General features: G+C 35.5%; 4 protein-coding genes across 4 annotated transcripts; 2 read left to right on the top strand and 2 right to left on the bottom strand.

Annotated features, from left to right (window-relative positions):
• The first annotated feature begins 159 nt into the window (after nucleotides 1-159).
• Nucleotides 160-1709, top strand: LOC135800075 (uncharacterized). Its single transcript, XM_065313177.1, has one exon. It carries the CDS (start codon nucleotides 849-851, stop codon nucleotides 1653-1655), a length of 807 nt encoding a protein of 268 aa, XP_065169249.1. The 5' UTR covers nucleotides 160-848; the 3' UTR covers nucleotides 1656-1709.
• LOC135800021 (fatty acid synthase-like) lies at nucleotides 1647-8670 on the bottom strand. The gene is given in 11 exon segments (XM_065313161.1): nucleotides 1647-2027; nucleotides 2030-2195; nucleotides 2254-2351; nucleotides 2354-2510; nucleotides 2562-2983; nucleotides 2986-5476; nucleotides 5478-5716; nucleotides 5719-7406; nucleotides 7408-8392; nucleotides 8395-8517; nucleotides 8569-8670. Coding segments are annotated over 11 exon segments (6705 nt in total). The 5' UTR covers nucleotides 8636-8670; the 3' UTR covers nucleotides 1647-1758.
• Nucleotides 8671-8965: 295 nt separating this feature from the next.
• Nucleotides 8966-15831, top strand: LOC135803203 (fatty acid synthase-like). The gene is given in 8 exon segments (XM_065316784.1): nucleotides 8966-9076; nucleotides 9130-9295; nucleotides 9297-9901; nucleotides 9904-10545; nucleotides 10548-12107; nucleotides 12110-13065; nucleotides 13128-14819; nucleotides 14822-15831. Coding segments are annotated over 8 exon segments (6588 nt in total). The 5' UTR covers nucleotides 8966-8988; the 3' UTR covers nucleotides 15701-15831.
• On the bottom strand, nucleotides 15693-17849 carry LOC135803202 (coiled-coil domain-containing protein 63-like). The gene is made up of 3 exons (XM_065316783.1): nucleotides 17316-17849; nucleotides 16239-16889; nucleotides 15693-16178 (listed from the first exon to the last, which is right to left on the bottom strand). Exons 1-3 carry the CDS (start codon nucleotides 17694-17696, stop codon nucleotides 15903-15905), a joined length of 1308 nt encoding a protein of 435 aa, XP_065172855.1. The 5' UTR covers nucleotides 17697-17849; the 3' UTR covers nucleotides 15693-15902.
• Nucleotides 17850-22175: the final 4326 nt, after the last annotated feature.

Raw genomic sequence — 22175 nt, 5'->3', positions numbered from 1 at the left:
CATGTAATTAAAAACGTGATCAACAATAAATCGTTAGCATGTTTTTTCTTCCCTACTATTTAGTCAAGTTCCATTTACGATTATTTTATTATATTATATTATCAAGAGATGTTATTATCGCAAGGCCGTAAATACTTTCTGGTGTGCAGTATCGGGATCACCTTCTTAGTGTACCTGAATTACTTCAGTTTACTTGGTAGGCTTTCAAAATGGAAGGATTACACACGGGTGAAAACCTGGGAAGGATTAAGCGAATTACAAGAAATAACTTCATTGGCTCTCAAAAGACCTAACCTACCTGTAAAGTTCTGGTATGCCCATCGTCAGTTTGATATGAAATACAATGACACGTGTGCAAACTTCCCGGATATCACAGAAATAGAATATGTGCATGAATATTGGCAGATTTTGGAAACACCTGAAGGTAATGTCAAACTTATAGGAGCATACCTTGATGATAGACCTGAGATTAATACTGTGAGACTGTTGACAATGATTGATAAACGACATCCTGTGAAGATGGATACCTGGTGTCAGTTTTGGTTCCATGATCAAAGACAACCTGTTATTGTCCCTGTAGAAGAATACTTTTATGTTTGGAATGAATATTGGTACCAGAAACCTGATGGTGAGTTCCAACCGTATTTATTGTCATGTAAACTACCTCCAGAGTTGAGTTTTGCGGTACCTTCAAGTGTTTCCCTGGTCAAAAACTTTTGTGATGATGCAAGTAATAGTTTAAAGGTAATCTATGAAAACCTGAGAAAAAGAAAGGTTTTGCTGTGTGTACCAAAGGTGTTAACTTTGTGAATGACATCACGGTGAGGCTAGTAGAATGGATTGAATTCATGGTGTTACTTGGAGTGGAAAAGATTTACATGTTTGATATCTATGCTAATCCCCAAGTACAAAAATTGTATGAATATTATACAGATAAAGGTATTCTGGAAGTCACACCTTTAATGTTACCTCAGGTACAGTTGAATGAACCATTTATTCAGCACATGTTCCTGGAACATGATGCAAACATGCAAGCAGAGGTAATACCTTATAATCATTGTTTCCTGTCACATATGTATGAATATGAATATATTGGTGTGATGGATACTGATGAGGTGATTGTACCTAAAGGAGGTATGACCTCTTTGAGGGATCTGGTAAACACTGCCCAGAAACGAGCAACATCTGAAAACCTATCACCTGGTTCATTTATTGCAAGGAATTGCTACTTTTTTGATAATGCTACCATCAACAACATGAAACCTCACTTCCCTAAAGATGTTTATGAAGATATCCACAGAAATATTGATGATCTGGACATACCAGCTTACATGCACATGTCCCAGAGACTCTTTAAATCTAAAAACTGTACTGGTCCTGGAATGTATATCAAATCTTTACATTCAACTGAAGCTGTTGTTGCTGTGCACAACCATTATCACTTCAAAGTTTTAGATCCTAAATATATTAATTATGATCTGAACTTTGATGAAGGTTTCATGCACCATTACAGGAATGGATGTCCTGGTGAAATGAAACCTGTGTGTTATTCTGATTATCAAAGTGATTTTGAATATGATGATTCCATTTTGCAATATTATGACAGGTTAAAAGAAAATGTCATCAGGGTCTTGGATGATTTAGGATATTTTTAATTTTATTTTATTAGAGAATAAGTTATGTTTAAATAAAATTCCATCACATTTGAACCATTTGTACACTAAATTTGTACACACCATCAAACCATTTTAATATAACCTAAGAAATTGTTTGTTCAGGTAGGTTTTCAGGTATGGTTATCAATCCCTGAATCTTTCCACTTTCTTTATCAACTGTATTCTTTTTGAGGTTAATGTTCTGCGCTATTTTGTTAATGTCCAGAATCATATCTACATTCTCCAGGATACTGACATGGTTACCTTCGTAGAACCTCACTTCTACATCACGACCTACCACCTGAGAAAGACCATAATCTTCTTCAATGTCTAACATGCTGGAATTACTTGGTCTGAAGAGGAGTACTTTGAATCAAGTGTTCCAAAAGAAGGTTCATAGTTGTAGATGGCTTTCATCCGTTTGAAAGCAGCTTGGCATACCCTTTTCATGTATTCAGGGCGATGTGGTAGTTGTTTGGGAGCTACTGCCAAAGCAGCATCAATACGTTGGTCATAGGTATCACATTGTAACATTTGATTCTGTAACATATAAAAAAATTATAGTAAACCAGGTTTAGGAGGGATATTTTGATGGTACCTTGTATTTAATGATGACATCAAAGGGTAGGTATACTGACATGAGTGAACATAGTAAACTTGTTTGAAATTCTGCTTCAGTTGTAACCACAAGTTGGTTTTAATCAGATCTTTCATGAAAGAAGGTGCTCCATCCAATAAAATGAGGGTACCTTTAAAACCTAGTTTTTCTAACTGGGCTACAACCTCCAAAGCTACTGCTGAACCAAATGAATGTGCAGCAATACAAAATTCTGTTTGAATCAATCCTTTTATCAACTAAAATATAAAAAATTATAAAATGTGGTAAAAGAGGTTAAAAGAGGTTACCTCCACTTGATTTTTTGACATTTCCAAAATGGTATCTTCAGGATCAGTATAACAAAACTGTGTACACATAGTAGATACTGTCAGGTGTTCTACCATCGGATCAAAAAGTGTAGCCATACCTTCAATACCAGGTAACAGGAATAATTGAACACCATTTTCCATGGGATTACCTTCAACCAAATGAACAATAGGTATATCCGCTTCGGATTCATTAGCGATGAACCTCAACAATACTTTAACACCTTTTGGTAGGTCTTCAACAACTTCTTGTTGATCAGAACTTTTCTGTAGAGCAATTTCTTGTAGTCTAGAAAAGGTCATACCACGAATATCTTGTGGAGATAGGAATACATCATATTCTCTTTCTAAAGTTTGTTTGATTTCAACTGCCATCATTGAATCCATACCCAATTCAGGAAGGTTGAATGATGACTAACTGTTTTCAGGTCTCTAAGACCTAGGATGTTAACAACAGCGTCTACAATGTTGTTTGCCCCACCTGATCCACTTTTCTTCTCAGCTACAACCATACTACCAACAATAGGATCTTTTTGTCTTAGGAACCCATCTAGGGCATCTAAACAAGAATGTATCTTTTGTTGGAGGGTACCACCAATTACTAACTCAGTGTTTTCTTCTTGCATATCAGCTACAAGCCCAACATCTCCAATAGCACCCCATTGGATAGCCAATCCTGGTAATCCATCTGAATGACGTTGTTCACAAATCCTCTCCATGATAGAATTAGCTAGACCATAGTTTGTTTGACCTGCATTACCTCTTCCACAGGATACTGAAGAGAATACCACAAAATGTTCCAATTCTGGTGTAATAATCCTTGATACCTTGTCTAAATTTATAGTTGATGTAGCTTTAGGATCTAGAACGGTTTTAAATTGTTCCTGGGTTTGGTTCTCAAACAAAGAATCCTTCAACAAGACAGCTAAATTAAAAATGGCTGCCACAGGCATATCTAACTCTTTTGCAGAGGTTAAAAGTGATGTACATCCCTGTAAAGTACTCAGGTCTTCAGTGAATACCTTAATATCAGTCCCATAATGTCTCCAGGTTTGTAACCTTAGTTTCTGGTAAGCTGAAGAGATACCTCTACGTGAGTTGATTATGATATGCCTTGCACCTCTGAGGACTAACCAATCAATCAACTCAAGACCAAATCCTCCTAGACCACCATTAATAATATAGATTTTATCAGGGCTACAATAAAACCTCGCCTGGGCTTTGAATTTCTGAATAGGCGGAGGTTTAATCAGGGTAGGTTCCTCAGGTCTGACTTCTATGACCACTTTACCCATGTGTTTACCAGTTGCCATGTATCTAAATGCTTCTTCTAGTTGATCATTGTTGAAACACGTAGTTGGTAAAGCTTTGATGTATTTTAGGTTGATACCTTCCTGAAGAAGATCACTAATTGATCTTTTTACAGTGGGATCTGCTTCAAACAGAGCATCCAACATAACTCCATGGTAACAAGCTTCTTTTTCAATAAGGTCTAATGATAACCTTGAATCTGCAGCAAGGTCATATTTTCCTATCTCCACAAACCTACCACCTTTTTTCAGGCACTTTACAGATGCCTGTAGTTTTTCATCTGCTAATGAATTTAATACCAAGTCAACACCTTGATTGCTGGTGTGTTTTAGAATCATCTGGAGGAAACTTAAATCCCTTGAATTCCCTATATGGTCTTCTTTGATCCATGGGAAGGTCTTCTTGATATATTTCTTCTTTTCTTCAGTTCCGACAGTTACAAATATTTTGCAGTCAAAATAACTTGCTACGTAGATAGCAGCATGGCCCACACCACCAGTAGCGGAGTGAATTAATATACTTTCGCCTTTACGTAGGTTTGCCCTTTGGATCAACCCATATAACACTGTCCCATATACAGCTGGTACTGTAACAGCGTCTTTCATACTCCAATCATCAGGTACCTTCCATAATAAATTAACATCTGCAGGGACTAAGGTTGCCATTGCATTACGGGTCATCATACCCATAACCCTTACACCTTCTGAAGTCCTTCCAGCGTATTCAAACCCTTGGACACAGTCTTGTTCTAGTCTGTTTCTGGTAACAACATCAGCTTGAATCCTCCCTGTTGCTGTCATAATATCCCTGAAGTTAATAGCAGCGTAATAAACATGAACCAATTTTTGTTCTGGTTGTAGGTTGGTGTCATGGGTTAAAGGACCTTGTATCCATTTCAGGGATGAGAGATCTCCACGGTTTGTTACGTTTACATAACAATGTTCTACGTTTACATGACCAGAAGAAGCTGGGAGTTTGAAATGGCGGTAAGAACCCCATTGGTTGTCCCTGAGGATGTTGACAGCTAAGTTTTTAGATACCTGTTGTTGTAGGTTTAGGTTTTCTGATGAAAATTGGTCTTGTGGTGGTAACCAAAAGGAGGTAACTCTTTCAGACATGTTAGGTTCTCTTCTAAGGCAGTTACCAAGACCCAAAATACCACTTTGTGGATCATTAGACCATAGTATCACTGGATCATCGGTTTTTAAGGTGGTCTGTAATGGATCAAACCAATCCATTTCAGACAATTCAATTATTTGATGTTTTTGGGTTGAATTCAGGTTTGTTTTAGGTTTTAACAACACCAATTTGTAATGGTCTGTTGAATGAGAAGATATCACATCCAATCCTTCAATATCAAAGCTGTCCCTGTTTAGGTCCTCAATGGAAACAACAAAACTCTTGGGTTTCAATATGTTGATCAATGATCTTGATAAATCTAAATCCTTTGATAAATTTTGTGCGATCCCAAAATAACAATCAAACTCAGCATTGATCTTTTTATCTTCTACAGATATTCCAATACCAGCATCAACATCCCTGTTACTCAATACAATCAACTGGGCTTTGACAACTGGTTGATCCTTCTAGAGCCATTTTAATATATTGTGATAAACATACAATATCACCTTGTAATGGTTTCTCATTTAAAACTTCTACAGATTTTAGATTGACAACAGGTTCATTCTCCAGGGCTATCTGAACAAATTGTCTCACCACATCTTCAATTGGTTGCTTTTCTGTAGTAAAATATGGACTGAATTTGTAAGTTTCCAAAACTGGGTCTGCTTGATTACGTTTAGCAATTGATGAAGCCCATAATCCCTAACCTCAATTCCACCACACCTGATAATGTTTAAATCTTTGTAGAAATACACAGGGACATTTGGATGATCTTCAATATCCTTAGCTAAAGATTTGGCTGTTTTGATATGTTTAGCGCTGTCAATTAAAATTTTTGAGATTCTGGTTGGGACGTAGAGGTTCCTGGTGTCTTCAGACATGATTTGCATTTGTAACATACAATCCATCAAAGGGATCCAGTTCCCTGTCCATGTTATTTTACCCATTGTAGTATCCAACTTACACATTTTAAGTGCCCTGAAGTCTCCTTTGTAATTATAACCTCTCAAACGTAGTTCTTTATAAATATCCTTCTCATGGAGATATTCTAAATCTGAAGTGGGTTCTTGAGGTGTACTCAATGGTTCCCATTCTTTGGACATACCAAGGTCTTCATAAATACGTCCAGTTACAACTTGGGACCCACCTTCAACTATTTCAAAATAACCAGATCCTTTACGAATGTTTAGGATTAGTTCCAATAGACCTTTAGTTGGTACAGTGCATGCCCTGAGAAACTTGACATCTTCAAAAACTATTTTCATGTCAGTTGTTAATTTACCAACGACCCTGGCTAGGGTTTCCCAGATTAAGATCAAATAGCCTGTAGCTGGGAATAGACAACGTCCATCTATGACATGCCCTTTCAAAAAGGTCCATTCATCATCACGTAGGGATAGTTCAATGACACGTTGACCAGATTTAGTCTTGTCTTCTGCTTTGTACACAGTAACAAACCAGTTTTTACTGTGATCCCATTTGATTAAAGGTGAAATCATTGCGGTACCACGACCAACGGGCCAATGAATCTTAGGGTAGAGGTTTTCTAAGGTTAAATCATAACCTTGTTGGTAAAGTTGGCCAAGACCTTGGAGAAAACTCAAAAGTGAATCAATTTTAGGGTCAATCAAATGTATATCGTATTTGGTCACAGTTTCATGACCTCCAATCACTAGTTGAGTATAATCCAATTCATTAGAAAGGTTTTCAGGGTCTTCATTTTGGTCAATGTCAGATTTGGTGGTAAGAAGTTTTAATAAACATTCCTCTAAAGATAATAATGAATCAAAATATTGGGCAGCTAATTTTCCAGGTAGGTCTAACCCTGTAACCACATCTGGTTTAATACCCAACTCTTTCAGAATATGGGATATCCCAGAATGTAATATGAAAGCACCTAAATGGTTATTCTGAAGATTTTGATAGCTTGGTTCAAGTAGATTTTTGGTTTTCAAGAAATTCTGCACCTTTTTAACATGGGCTGCAAACATGGGTATATTGAATAAATGCCTTCCAAATTTCAGGTATTCCTCCAAATGTCCAAATATAAGTTTCAAAGGTTTAGTGTCTTCATCATGTTTAAAAGTTGATTTTGCCAAAGTGGCTTGTTTGGTCACCACTAAAAATCCTCTATAACAATGTCCAGAAATTGTATTCTGGTAAGCTTTCTGCAACAGAGCAATCATCTCCTGATCAAAATAACCTTGAATATTGTCCATCAAATAAACCAATGCTTCCAGGGTACGTCCACTTAAACAAACCAAACGTGGTAGGGCATCTCCACATGGTTGTTTTTGTTTCTTATTCCAACGTAGGAGTAGATGACTGTTTGCCCCTCCAAACCCAAAACTGTTAATACCAATTATCCCTTTATCATCTGGCAGAGGTGTTTTGGTTAACAACCCTCATACGACCAGTTTCCAAGGCTTCCACACCTTGTCTCGGGGTATTGTAGTGAATATTAGGTGGTATGTACCCAGTCTCAAAAGCAAGCACCACTTTGACCACTGAACACAACCCGGATATGGGTTCATTATGCCCGATGTTAGATTTAACAGAACCAATCAAAAGAGGATGTTTACGGTTCTTACAAAAGATCTCATCAAGGGTTCCCAGTTCTTCAGGGTCTCCTACTTTAGTTCCTGTACCATGAGCTTCAACATAGGTCAAACCAGATGAGTCAACCCCACATTCCTGATAAAAATCTTCCAGAAGGACTTTTTGGACCTTCCCAGATGGATAGGTGATACCTTGTTCTTTATATCCATCACAATTGGTTTTACTGTGGACTATCTCAGCGTAGACCCTCCTGGCATCTTTACTTTTCTGGAGAATCACCACTGAGATAGCTTCTGATCTAGCATAACCATTTGCAGAGTTATCAAATGACTTACAAGCTCCATCAAGACTTAAAACACCCAGTCTAGCAAATTGTAGTGAAACCACTGGATGTAGACATAGGTTACACCCTCCGACTATAGCCATGTTGCAGTTACCTTCTTTGACAGCTCTGTAGGCATGCTCCAAAGCAAACAGGGAACTGGAACAAGCTGTATCAGTGATGAAACTTCTCCCTTGAAGTTGGAACCAGTAACTGATGCGTTTTGCCAACATGGATCTAGTACAACCCATGATACCATACTTTTCAGGATCTAAATTTTCATAGAATGAAGTTTTCTCAGATTCTGAGAAACAAGCTCCTATGAACACGCCTGTGTCAGTACCACGTAGTTCTTTAGGGTTGATACCAGCATCCATGACAGCTTCAAAAGTACGTTCTAGGAGCATACGACACATTGGATCCATGGTGTGGGCTTGACGTTGATGAACTCCGAAGAAACCTGCGTCGAATTTTTCAACTAAGTTGACTTTTCCGGTGCGTTGGGGATTTCGGCGTGGGTAGCAGCCCAACGACGGGCATCATCACTCACAAGGTCAATTTTGTTGAAGAGGTTATCACGGAATTCGTAGATGTTGTCAGAATTCGGAAAACGGCCAGCCATGCCTGAGAAAAATTAAATAAAGGAAAAAAATCTAATTGACTTAAGTCACTTACCTGAAATAACAATGGTTTCAGGTTGAAGCTCGCCATTTTCTTCAGATTTCAAAGTTGAGAGAGACATTTTGGGTTTTGAGAAGGATCTGACCACTAAGACCACTTTGAATAAAGTGTTTTATCCTTAATTTTACGCTGATTATATATTACTTAAGAAACAATGGTGGAGCAATAAAAAAATAATTTGTAAAATAAAAGTGAAACAATCGGGTTAATCAACTTGACCCAATTCCAAAAACCTAATTTTTACAACCCAAAACATTTTTGTGTCTACTTTGACAACAATAACATGAATTTACATACAATGTTAATTAATATGACTTAAGTCCAGAAATGAAGTTCAAGTTTAATTTTATTCAAAACTTGATTTCTGGTATAAATAGCGGTAGGATTTCTAATGATTGTTAGAAGTGGGTCATAATGGCTGAAGACGAACCTCTGGAACCATGGTTACGTGCGGGTAGGACCATTGCAAGTCCATCTCAAGGAGAAGATGTTGTTATCACAGGTAAGTCAAAATTATTCAAAAAAAATTTTTTTCTTTAAAAATTAAAAATATAGGAATTTCTGGTTGTTTCCCTGAATCGGACAACATCCATGAGTTCCGTGATAACCTCGCCAACAAAGCAGATATGGTTACATACGATTGGCGGCGTTGGGAAGCAATCCACCCTGAAATACCAAAAAGAGCTGGTAAGATCTGGAACGTAGAAAAATTCGACGCTGGTTTTTGGTGTACATCAACATCAATGTGATGCTGTAGACCCATTATGTCGCATTGTTATGGAGAAGAGTTTTGAATGTATTCTGGACGCAGGTATAAACCCTAAAGAACTTGAAGGTACCAAAACAGGTATCTACGTTGGGGCCTGCGCATCAGAATCTGAAAAATACTGGTTTTATGATAATCCTGAACTAGAAGCATTTGCCATCACAGGATGTCATAGATCCATGTTAGCTTCAAGGGTTGCATATGCTCTTAAACTCCAAGGACCCGCTTTTGTAATGGACACAGCATGTAGTTCATCCTTTTTTGCTTTTGAGCATGCCTACAGAGCAATTCGAGAAGGAAGATGTGAAAGAGCCATTGTTGCAGGGGCAAATCTATGTCTGCACCCTTATGTAACCCTTCAATTTTCTAGACTTGGGGTGTTGAGTCTAGATGGTGCTTGTAAGTGTTTTGATGATTCTGCAAATGGTTACACTAGATCAGAAGCTATCTGTGCTATTTTATTACAAAAATCTTCAGAAGCAAAAAGGGTTTACGCTCATGTTATACACAGCAAAGTCAATTCAGATGGATACAAAGAACAAGGGATTACATATCCATCAGGGATACTCAAAAGAACCTTATCAGGGAAGTATATCAAGAATGTCAGATACATCCCAATGAAATTAGTTATATGGAAGCCCATGGGACAGGAACCAAAGTAGGAGACCCTGAAGAGCTTAAAGCTATTGATGATATCTTCCTCAAGGAAAGAAACAGACCTCTTTTGATTGGATCTGTGAAAAGTAACATTGGGCATACAGAACCCACATCAGGGTTGTGCTCCATAAGCAAAGTTATACTAAGTTATGAAGGTGGTAAGATTTTACCAAATATGAACTTTAAAACACCTAGGAGAGGAATTGAAGCTTTGAGTAATGGTCAGTTGAGGGTTATTACTGATAACACTGATTGGCCTGATGATAAGGGTCTTGTGGGGATCAATAGTTTTGGCTTTGGAGGTGCAAATTGTCATACTATTCTAAAATGGAATGATAAGATTAAAAAAACTCAAAATTTTATGAAGACAAACCCTATTTTGGTTTGTATCAGTGGAAGAACCACAGAGTCTGTTAAAACCATCATAGAAGACCTCAAACAGGAAAAACAACATCAGGACCCTGAATATGTCAGACTCCTACATGAAATCTTCAAGTATAACATCCAAAATCATAATTATCGAGGTTATGTTTTAATCCAAGATGAAAAACCATTATTGAAGAAATTGAATGGTGTCCAGAGATTGATGACCTGAAAATTATCTTTCAATTTGGAGAATTAAACATAACCTCTAAATTTGAAGACTTTTTAAATATTCCTTTGATAAAAGATTTTCTTTCGAAGGAATTTAATTCAAAATCTTCTTTACACTGGCAACTTTTACTTGTAACAGTATTCAAATATTTGGGGACGAAACCTGATGACCTCAAGGGTCTAAACAGTAACTTGGTACGTCTTTACATCCAAGAAATAATTTCCTTAGAAGAAGTTCTTAAAAATGGTTCTGAATATAAAGGACCTCAAAAGAATACAGATTTACCCAAAAATGTTGTGGTTGTAAACTTTGGAACCCCAATTTTGAATGACCCTAAAGTGGTTAATGTATTTCAATCAAATTTCTATAAAACCCTTGGTAAACTTTTTAATTCCGGGGTTAATTTTGATCTAAGTTTGCTTTACCCTGATGTGCAGTTTCCTGTATCAAGGGGTACATCAATGATCTCACCTTTAATCAAATGGGACCATAGCCACGATTGGTATGTGACTAAATACCGTGCTCAGGATATCATTAAAACAGGTTTTGTCTACATGGCTCTTGATCTTAAAGATGAATACTGGAAATATCTTTCTGGACATGTTGCTGATGGTAGGAACTTATTCCCTGCTACGGGTTACTTATCCCTGGTTTGGGACGTGCTTGGGATGATAACTGGCAAGATTACCAGCAATATGAAGATTGTTTTTGAAGATGTCAGATTTCTAAGAGCTACTAATATTCCAACTAAAGGCACATTATTCTTTACCATCATGGTCCAAAGAGGTACTGGTAATTTTGAGGTGGTTGAAGGTGGAGTAGCAGTTGTAACAGGTACCATCAGAGAACTACAAGAAAATGAAGACCTTCCTGAAATGCAGGAACCTTCTGATACAGAAATAACCATGAATCAGAAAGATATTTATACTGAGCTTAAGTTCAGAGGTTATAACTATAGAGGGACTTTCAAGGGTCTTGATAAAGTAACTTTAACCTGTGAAAAAGGTTTGATTGAATGGACAGGGAACTGGGTTACCTTTTTAGACAACATGCTGCAAATGCAAATTTTACAAGCGGATACCAGAAGTTTGTATGTTCCAACAGGAGTCAAGAGGATTTGTATAGATGCCTTAAGTCATTCTAAAATGGGTGAGAAAATGTCCCAGATACCTGTTTGGGCTTACAAAGAACTTGGGACTATCAGAGCTGGTTATATTGAGTTAAGGGGAATAATGGCCAATGTAATCAATAGGAAAAAACTACCAGAACCTGTTATAGAAAAATATGTCTTCCTACCAAATGAGGTTACATTGGATCTGAAGACATCTTTAAGGGTTGTGATGCAAATTGCATTAGAAAACTACCCGTTGACTAAATTGAAGATAATTGAACATATGGAAAATGTCCCCAATACAGGATTTGAAGAAGATACTGTTGCTTTGTTTATCAGGGATGCTTTAGATGACCTACCATTGATTGAAGCTGATCTTAGGATATTTACAAAAATAATCTGGATTTAGGATCAAAAAGGGTTTTTGTTGAGGATAAGACCTTAGGAGCTGAACTTGATTGCTACATGGTTATTGTACACCAGGACCAGGACCTTAACTCTAAAATTGATAAGATCTCAAAGGTCCTAAAACCCAATGGGTTTCTTTTGATCAAATCCAATGAAGAAGAAATAGAGGTTATAAAGGGTTTTAATTTGATTGTTAAACATAAACATTCTTCAGGTATGATTACTTTGTATCAACGTCAGAAACCTGATCTGAAGACCATTTTTATTGAATACCAAGAAGAAAAAGAAGATGTGGTCTTTAAAAAGATCCAAAAAGCAGATAAGAAATCTAACATTATTTTATACACTACACATAAAATTAATGGTCTTCTTGGATTCACGAACTGTCTGAGGAAGGAACCTTCCCTGGGAACCAATGTAAAATGCTTCATCCTCAACCAAACATTAAACATCAATGACCCTGAAGTAAACATTCAACTATCAAAACAAATGTCAGTTAATATTTGGAAAGATGACCAATGGGGTACCTATAGACACCTTACCCTGAAGAATGCCCCAATGGTTCAAGTAGAACATGCTTATGTCAATGTTACAACCCGTGGGGATCTTTCCAGTCTATCATGGATTCAAGGACCTATTACTACATCCGATGATAATTTGATTAAGGTTTATTATGGAGCTGTTAACTTCAGGGATGTGATGACCGCTACAGGAAGGGTTTCAGTTGATGCTATTACCAATGACAGATTAGAACAAGAATGTGTGCAAGGATTTGAATATTCCGGGATTGATTCAAACGGTCGAAGGGTTATGGGTATGTTAACATCAGGTGCCCTGTCAACTATCCTTACACCAGACCCGGATATGATATTACCTGTGCCTGAACATTGGACTTTGGAAGATGCTGTGACTGTACCTGTTGTTTATGGGACAGTTTTGTATGCATTCTTTATGGTAAACTCTGTTTAAATTAATTTTAATCAAAATATTATTTTTGTTTTTTTTTTAAATTTTAGAGAGCTGGTGGTTTGTTTCCTGGTATGTCTGTTCTTATCCATTCTGGGACAGGTGGTGTGGGTCAAGCAGCCATTGCAATAGCCCTTTTCTTCAAATGTCAGGTTTTTGTCACAGTTGGTTCCCTGGACAAGAAAAACTACATCTTGAAAAAGTTTCCAACCCTCAGAAGTGAAAATATTGGTCATTCCAGAGACACAACCTTTGAAAGTTTGGTTCTGAGCAAGACCAAAGGTCGTGGTGTTGATATAGTGTTAAATTCTTTAGCTGAAGAAAAATTACAGGCATCTTTAAGGTGCGTGGCCCAAAATGGACACTTTTTGGAAATTGGTAAATTTGATCTATCAATGGACAACCCATTGGATATTAGCATTCTTCAGAAAGGTGTTACCTTCCATGGAATTATGCTAGATGGATTATTTAAGACCCTACCAGCAACCAAAAACTATCTAATGAATTGGTTACGTAAAGCTATCTTGAAAGGAGCAGTTGTACCATTAGAACGCACAACTTTTGAAAGGGATGAGTTAGAGAAAGCATTCAGATTTATGTCTACAGGAAAACACGTTGGTAAAGTGGTCATCAAAGTTAGAGATGACCCTAAGAATCCAAGAATGATGAAACAAAACCTATTCCTGGCAGTTCCAAGATATTACTGTCCTAAAGGTATGACCTGTTTAGTTGTTGGAGGGTTAGGTGGGTTTGGTCTAGAATTATGTGACTGGTTGATCCTTCGAGGATGCAGAAACCTTATTATTACATCCCGAAATGGGTTGAAAACAGGTTACCAACACCTAAGACTGCAAATCTGGAGAAATTATGGTGCAAATGTCACTGTTTTAACAGAAAACCTATTTACTTCAGGATCCTGCACAAGGGTTCTGAAAAAAGCTGAAAAACTTGACGCCATTTTTAATTTAGCTGCGGTTTTACATGATGGTCTCCTTGAACACCAAACTTCCGAACAACTAGAAGAAGTTTTACAGTCAAAATACACCACAACTAAATTTTTGGACCAATTAAGTAGAACCCTATGCCCTGAATTGAGACACTTTGTGGTATTCTCTTCAGTATCCTGTGGAAGAGGTAACATCGCCCAGGTCAACTACGGCCTAGCAAATTCTTTAATGGAAAAACTAATGGAAACCAGAAAACAAGATGGTTTCCCATCTCTGGCAATACAATGGGGATCAATTGCAGATGTGGGACTAGCTGCAGAACTAATAAATGATGACCTCAATGAAAGACCCATTGGAGGAACACTTCCACAAAAAATATCAAATTGTTTGGAACTATTAGACCAGTTTATGTCCCAACCTGAAACAATTGTAGCATCAATGGTAGTCGCAGAAAAAAGAGGTGGGCTATTCATGGCTGATAACATGATTGATACAGTTGTGAATATAATGGGTTTGAGGGATCTGAAAACAGTAAGTCTTCATTCCTCACTTCCTGAATTGGGCATGGATTCTATGATGGCCGTTGAGATCAAACAAACTTTAGAAAGAGAATATGAAGTATTCTTAACACCACATGATATCAGGACTTTGACTTTTGCAAGACTACAGGATCTTCAATCTGAGAAGAACCCTAAAAGTCAAGAGACATCTCTGGAGAAGAAAGATTCCAAGTTGGAGAATGTTAAACTTTTATTGAGGTTCATCAATGATGAAGACTGTTCTAAACAGGTGACTATCCCCTGAAAAACGCCCTGAATTGGGTTTATGTTGAAGGTACCCCAAAGGTATTCTTCATACCTGGCGTTGAAGGTTTTGCAAGTATTCTGGAACCTTTATGTTCAAAACTACATTGTGAAACTATAGGTCTTCAGTTTACATATGATGACCCTCCAGATACTATTCTAGAAATGGCTTATCTATTGGTACCATATATCATCTCCCATTTGAAGGATGACGACACCTTCAATTTGGTAGCTTATTCTTTTGGTTGTACAGTTGCTATTGAATTAGCTGGTATTCTAGAAGAATCTTTTGGTCTTCAGGGAAAGGTTATCCTTATTGATGGTGCTCATGAAATGATGTTGAAGTTGACCCACCAGCAAACTAATGTTAACTCACCTGCTGAATTTGAGACTTCTATTCTTTGTAATATTTTTACTATCTACATGCCTTTGGAAGTAGTTGATACTTATAGAGAGGAACTTCTTCAGATGGAAAATTATGAAGAAAGGGTTAATTTTGTTCAATCTAAGAGCCCAGAAGCTCAATACAGTAAAGAGTATATCAAAAAGGTCTGTATTGCTTTCCATAAAAGAGTAAGAGCAGTTTTAACCTACAAAAAGAGTAATTACCTGTTGAATAGTGAGCTTATTTTGATAAAACCCACGAGGCAAAGTGTAATTGACATAGAACCTGATTATAATCTAAGGGTTCATAGTGCCAGAGGTGAGGTTAAGGTTAAAGTGTTTGATGCAGACCACTATAGCATTCTGGATAATGATAACGTGGCAAAAGAAATTGATCAGATCATCAAACCACAGATTTTGGAGAAAACTGGTCAAAATCTTGGGAAAGAAGTTAAAATTACTATTTCTGATAAAATAAAAACACGTTAGATTTAGTTTATTATTACAAAATGGTTTATGGTTATAAAAAAGGGTAAAATGGTTTAGGGTATGGTCATGTTGACCAGAAAATGGTGCTTGGGAAACTGGAATAAATTTTGAACTGATATAAAAAGAAATAACATATTTTGTTTTATTATTTTTTTTCTAATTTTTTAAAACCAAAATTTTTTTACTAAAAAAAGGTTTAAAATTATTGGAATCTTCTTTGGATGATTGCCCTTGATTTGGGCAAATGACATCCGGATACATTATGAACCACTTCATTAAAACCACGTTTTTCTATAGCTTCTTCTAATTTCTCAGCAATTTGATCTTTTTCCATTACTTTCTGAAGAGTATCAATTACATCACTGACCAAAGCTTGCTCAACACAAAGAGGACAAGGATCTCTTGAAACTAAATCTGTGATGGTTATAATTGTACGCGTCATTTTTTCAGCATTGATTGTTTCAGATTTTTTGTATTTCTGCAAAAACAACAATAAAAAAATCAATAATTTTATAAAAATTTAAAATTTGATACATACCTTGATATCTTTATAGTAAACAGTGACAATCATATCGTTAACCTTCTTCTCTAATATTTTCAAATACATTAAAGCATTGTGAATGTTAATAGTGCTATTTTGACCAAGTAATTCCATTAATGGAGCATTGGAACACCTGCAAAGTTGGAACAATCCACCTATACCATTCAAAAGCTCATTTAATGTTTCTTCATTTCTATTAAAATTATTTTCAGCTAGATCTGCCTCAGCTTTTGTTCGTTCATATTCCAATACAAGCGCTTCTATAGTGTTTTTTTGTTGTGCTTGGTAATATTGATTCTTGGCATTTGCAGCATCAATTCTAAAATGAAGATCTATGAGATCATCACTGAGTGATTCCATTTCTTTGTTTAATTCATTAACATATCTGAATTTAGAAAAGTTGTTTATTTCGTTTAAGCAAAAACGTTCGCCAACTATTTTGATGTTTGTTTCGCCCATGAATTCTCGAATGTTTTCGATGATATTGTTGTAGTTTTCTAAAAGTTCTTGCATTTCTTTTCGTTGTAATTCACGACGTTCTTGTTCTTTACGCATTAGATTACGCATTATTCTGCGTTGGCCTTTTGTGTTGAGGAAGTTTTGGAGTTTGTCACCGTAGTCTATTTGGCGTTGAATATTAGTCATTTCCTAAAAAAAAGAAAATTTAAAAATTTAAATATTTAGAATTTAACTAAATTTGAGGCATAGATTAAAGATTTTATTCTCTATAATTTTGTAAAAAAATAATTTAATTATAGCAATTAGTTTCGGAGTAATTCAAGGTCAAAGTCAAAATTTAAAAATCAAGTCTGTCTTTTAACACATTGTATCTCAGGTAATTTTTAACCAATTTAAATTGTTTAAATTTTACGTTACTTCAAATTTATTGTTATTTAATTGTACTAAATATTTATTTAATATCTTTAATACTTTTGCTTTTATAAGTATTTTACTAAAAAATTGCATTTTGCACTATTTTTGCTTTTTTATAACATAGGTTCTTATGGAGAAAATTTTACCAACACAAAAATATTAATTTTTCTGTAAAAACCAACGAAATATTAAGTTACTTACAGAAGTATGACTTAAGTACTCATTATAAGCCTTAGTTCTTAACGCTGACAGCTTCTGACACCATTCCTCCCTTTGATCATACGCAATCGTAGCTTGTTCAATCAAATCCAACATAAATTTCTTCCCATGCGACAAATTATTACACAACCTATCCCATGACTTATTAAAATTGGCTCTTTCAATTAACAAATGATCAATATCCTCCCTCAACTTCCTATTAGAAGCAATTGTAGTACAAAACCTCTTTGTAGCTGTATCCAACTTATTTTCTAAAGCTTCCAAAGTGCTTTGTTCTTCGTAAATTTTAGCTGTACATTGCACTTCAGTTAAAGTCCTTCCTCTTAACTCAACAATATTTTTCTTCGCCATAACAATCTGCATATCCAACTCATTCAAATAAGCTTTTTCACGTTTAATCTCACATTTAAAATGATTATGCTCTTCTAACAATTTCTCCAATTGTCGAGCAATTTTCTGATCATTCTTAGCATTTGTATCTGATCCAGCTACGCCTAAATCCGTTAAGATTTCTTCGTATTCTTTTTTAAGTATGTTTATAACTTTTCTTTGTTTTTGTCCTCCACCTCCTCTGGTGATTTTTCGATCGCATTCTAAGATGTGATATTGACGTTGAAAGCGCAATAATTGTGTTTCTGTTTGTATTTCATGTTTGTATTTTTCTTCGGGTGTGAGGACTTTTTCTGTCCTTTAAGGGCAGCCATTTATTATTTTTATAGAATATAAAATTGTATAATGATAAATAAAATGACAGATGTGTTTATGTTGACATGTAAAATTAAAATGAAAGTCGCTTTTGACAGAATTGTCCTTTCATCTTTGATAATTTTGTTTGGAATCGCGTAACTAAATTAAAAGGGTGGTTTGGGGCGCGCAACCCTTGCGCGTAACTAACTAACTAGGAAAATTGTGCGATGCTTTGTTAACGACGCGCCATGTGAAAATTACAAAACGAAAATGAATCTAAAGGGTGTATTAAATAATTTTTAATATTTTTTAGTTTTTGTTAATAACTCAAAAGTTATCAATAAATTTTAAAAATTTAAACGTTTTTAGATTAAGGATTAATTTCTGTATAATATTGGTGAATTTTATAATAATATGTTTTATATCTCTAGAGATATTGCATTTTAAAGTTGAATAAAAGAAGAAAAAAAACTTTAATCACAAATCGATTGCACACAAAGAGCACCTCCGGGGTTCGGGCGACATTTCGCCTAAAAGCAATCCTTTAATTTCCTCCCTCATACTACGATAATGGTAGAAAGGTAGAGGAGAGCTTGTCCCGGGCGTAGGAGAGGCCGAAGGATGCGTGGGCGCGCGTGAGGGTAGCCATGGCGACACACGCTCGCCCTCGGGGACGCAGAGCGATCGAGTGGTCGCGCCGGTTGCCAAGGCGACAGCAGGCGGCCAGGTGGCGGGTGTCGCCGCCGCCACCGCCACCGCCGACGCCGACGCTGCCGCCTTCGCCGCCTCCCCGGTGCGGGGAATCGTCGCGCGAACGGTGTGCGACGCGTCGCCTTCGCCACGGATCGATGTTTGCACAAAACGCCCCGGAAAATGCTCACCGACACGCGCACACGCACCCTCTCGCCCTCTACGTATCTCCGAGAGTGCAGAACAAGGGATGGCATCCACTGCCGCGAGGGCACAATTTGATAACAGCGACAAATTGATGCGATGCGCACATTGCGAAAAGTTTTAATAGGAAAAATCTAGAGGGTGGATTATACCAAGGGGTGGAAATATTGTTTAAACAATAAACATTGTTTTTATGATTAGGCTTTTATATTATTTATAGTAAATATTTAGTAGTTTTTTGTAGAATGAATTTTGAAGTTATTTTCCCATAAGAAACAATGTTATCGAAAACTGAAAACACTGCAAAATGCAATATTTCACTATATTGTTGATAAATACTAAAATAATAAAGACACTACAGTGGAATTTTGCACCATAATAGAGAAAATATTTATAAATGACATTGATGAAGAAAAACTTAAAAGTTGTTAATGAATTAAAAATTACAGGGTGTTGAAGTTAAACTATTATTTTGATGTTCCAACTTTGATAACCAATAACTAAAAAACCATAATATTCCTAATATTTATTTTTTTACAGCATGATTGAAAAATTAATTAAAAATATCATGTATTAATTTCTTCTATATCTGAGTTTACATTTTTTGCAATTATTTTTTTTTTCTTATATTAATTTTCCCTTTAAATTTTGATTTTAACGGATACGACAATGAATCGCAATTTATTCTAACAATATTTTGTAAATATAATATATTCAAATTAAATTTAAGAGTAAATTTAACCCCCTATCACCCTTATCAATTTCCTTATCACCTTCATCATCCAAACGTTTTTGCAAATCTCTAGAGTATCCAAGGTAATGAATACACCGATAATCTGTGAAATCCTATACTTTCCCTTTGGTTTTTGTTTCCACCCCTAACGCAATTCATGTTTTACAACCCCTAACAATCAGTATTTCCAATTAATTTCAAAACCACAAAAAAATTCTAAAAATCAATTTTATCAAAAATAATTTATCATCTTTAAACACAAATAAATTTTAGAAAATTGTTAGATATTATTAAGGGTAGTTTTTAAAATTAACATACTGGTTTATTATTACTTGCCGCCATGTTTGTACGCCATCACAATTTACAACCGCGTCGCTGCTTTGTCCTTTGTCACAAACCACCCTCACTGTCATCCCCCACGGGGGTGGATACAAGGATCCTCCCTATAAATGACCCCTTGATGTTTGGATGCTCAGTGGAGTGTGTTTGTCATCTGCTGCTCTCATAGCATATAATTAAAAATCTTGCTTTTTTGGAAAAAAAATGAAAAAAGCATTTTAAGGGTGCAAAAACTAAGTGCAAATAATTTATAAGGGTAAATAATTGCGTCGGTTTTTCTGGCTGAAAACTGACTAGCCAAGGAAATTGCTTCACGCTCCCCTGTGGCTTCTTAATTTTCTTCGAGTCTTTCATTCTCTTTCTTTTCTGCATTTTTTTGTTGATAAATAAGGAAAGTTTTTATGTTTTTATTAATTACTCATAAACTAATAGAGATATTTTAAAGATTTAAAAAGTATTTTGAAGGTATTAAAATATGTCAATCGATTGTTTTTATTTTGTTTATATAGGATTATTAGTTTATGAGTTATTTAATGTTAAAGTTTTACTTTATAAAAAATTAGCTATTATGTAATTACTTTACAAAATAATTAATTACTACTAAACTAAAATAGATATTTAAATTATTTAAAAAGTGTTTTAAAGCCAGATAAAATATTTGTCATATATCTAAATTTTGTTAATATACCTTTTATAGTTTAGGTTTTATTTTAGTTTAAACTTTCACTTTCTGAATTCTCAAATAAAACTTTTTGTAACTTGGCATTTTTTCAAGTACCCCAAACGAAATTCCCATTATCCACCAGATGTGTATCTCATAGCAAAATCTACAACTCCCCAGAGTATTTTTCAACTCCCTTATACTTACTTACGTCCTCCAAACACACAAAAAACCGAACCTCTTCGTCCTGCGCGTCCTGAAAGTCCTTCAGCCGTAATGCGCCATTCGATGGCACAAAGCGTGCGCCAGCTTAGCGCGGGCGAAAACACCCCCGGCACAGAGGGAATATCGCGGCGGCTTGATTACTGATTACGCGCGACTGTGCATCATCCCCTAAAATTGGAGCTTTGCTAGGGACCGACCCGGCTTGCGCTTATGAAATGGATGAAATTGATGCGGACGGCGACGCTGCACTGCGAGAGAGGGATGAATGGCGTTGGGCGAGATGGGGTGGAGGGTGAAACGTAGGGATGAATTCTGGAGGGTGTAGTGTGCCGACGATACACATCTCGACGGCTACGGTGACGTGCCATTTAATTACGACACTGCTAGACTGAACGCCGGATTTAGTCATGGATATAGTCGAGGTTGGAATAGGGGATGAAGGGATGATTATTATACAGGGCATGGATCTTAAAGACAGAAATCTTTAAATTTTGGGGAAATTTTAAGTTTAACTTTAAAAAATCATGTTTGTAGTGATAAAAATTATTGTTTATTTAACAAATATTATAAACAATTTTATTGTTAATAAGTGACTGTTTAAATCATTTTGATATCTTTATTAGTTTTTGAGTTATTTAAAAAGAGTTTTAGAAAACACATTCAAAAAGTTTTGTCAAAACAACACAATTTTAATTTTGACAGCTTGTAACTTTGTTAATATTGATTTAAATTCTTAAATATTTATACTATATTGTTTATAATTTATTAGCCTATATATTGCATTTCAAAATGTCTGGCTATCTGTTACATTTCAAGAGTTACAAGTAATTTTATACAAAAAAGCAAGATGCAATGAATTTATATAAATTTGACATAAATTAAAGTTTAACATTAAATAACTTTATCAATTTTTAAAGTAATTTATCAATTTAACTTTTACATGATTCATAATTTACCTGGCTATAAACATAAGTTTATAGCTTTCAAAAATCTGTTATGGTTTTTGAATAATTCGCAAGTTTATAACTTAAATCAAAAATATTAAACATTGACAAACTTACAATATCAATAACTTTACTTCAACTTCAAATAACTTGTTACAATTGTTACAGTACGAAGGTGATATTAGCATCAATTTATAGATAATTTAATTGTTCATACTTTTCATCAAATATTTTGTTAATTTTCTTCAAAGACCATTAATTATTTACAATAATATTCGCAAAAAACTGCCAAAACTTTTATTTAATTTAATTTATTGTTTTACAATTTTAATCTAATATAACTCAACAAATATTTACGC

Source organism: Atheta coriaria, unplaced genomic scaffold, assembly GCF_025399875.1.
Source record: "Atheta coriaria isolate IRGN ID8LTWV9N9 unplaced genomic scaffold, Caltech_Dcor_3.1 hic_scaffold_2_pilon, whole genome shotgun sequence".
Lineage (NCBI taxonomy): Eukaryota > Metazoa > Arthropoda > Insecta > Coleoptera > Staphylinidae > Dalotia > Dalotia coriaria.
This window is presented reverse-complemented; position numbering and strand designations above follow the sequence as displayed.

What these genes read in the sequence shown, in the direction of transcription:
- LOC135800075 (XM_065313177.1), top strand. Translation starts at nt 849, where the DNA reads ATGGTGTTACTTGGAGTGGAAAAGATTTACATGTTTGATATCTATGCT.
- LOC135803202 (XM_065316783.1), bottom strand. Translation starts at nt 17,696, where the DNA reads ATGCAGATTGTTATGGCGAAGAAAAATATTGTTGAGTTAAGAGGAAGG. An exon ending in AGTACTTAAGTCATACTTCT is followed by an intron (nt 16,890 to 17,315) that starts GTAAGTAACTTA and finishes TCTTTTTTTTAG; the next exon opens with GAAATGACTAATATTCAACG. An exon ending in TTTACTATAAAGATATCAAG is followed by an intron (nt 16,179 to 16,238) that starts GTATGTATCAAA and finishes TTGTTTTTGCAG; the next exon opens with AAATACAAAAAATCTGAAAC.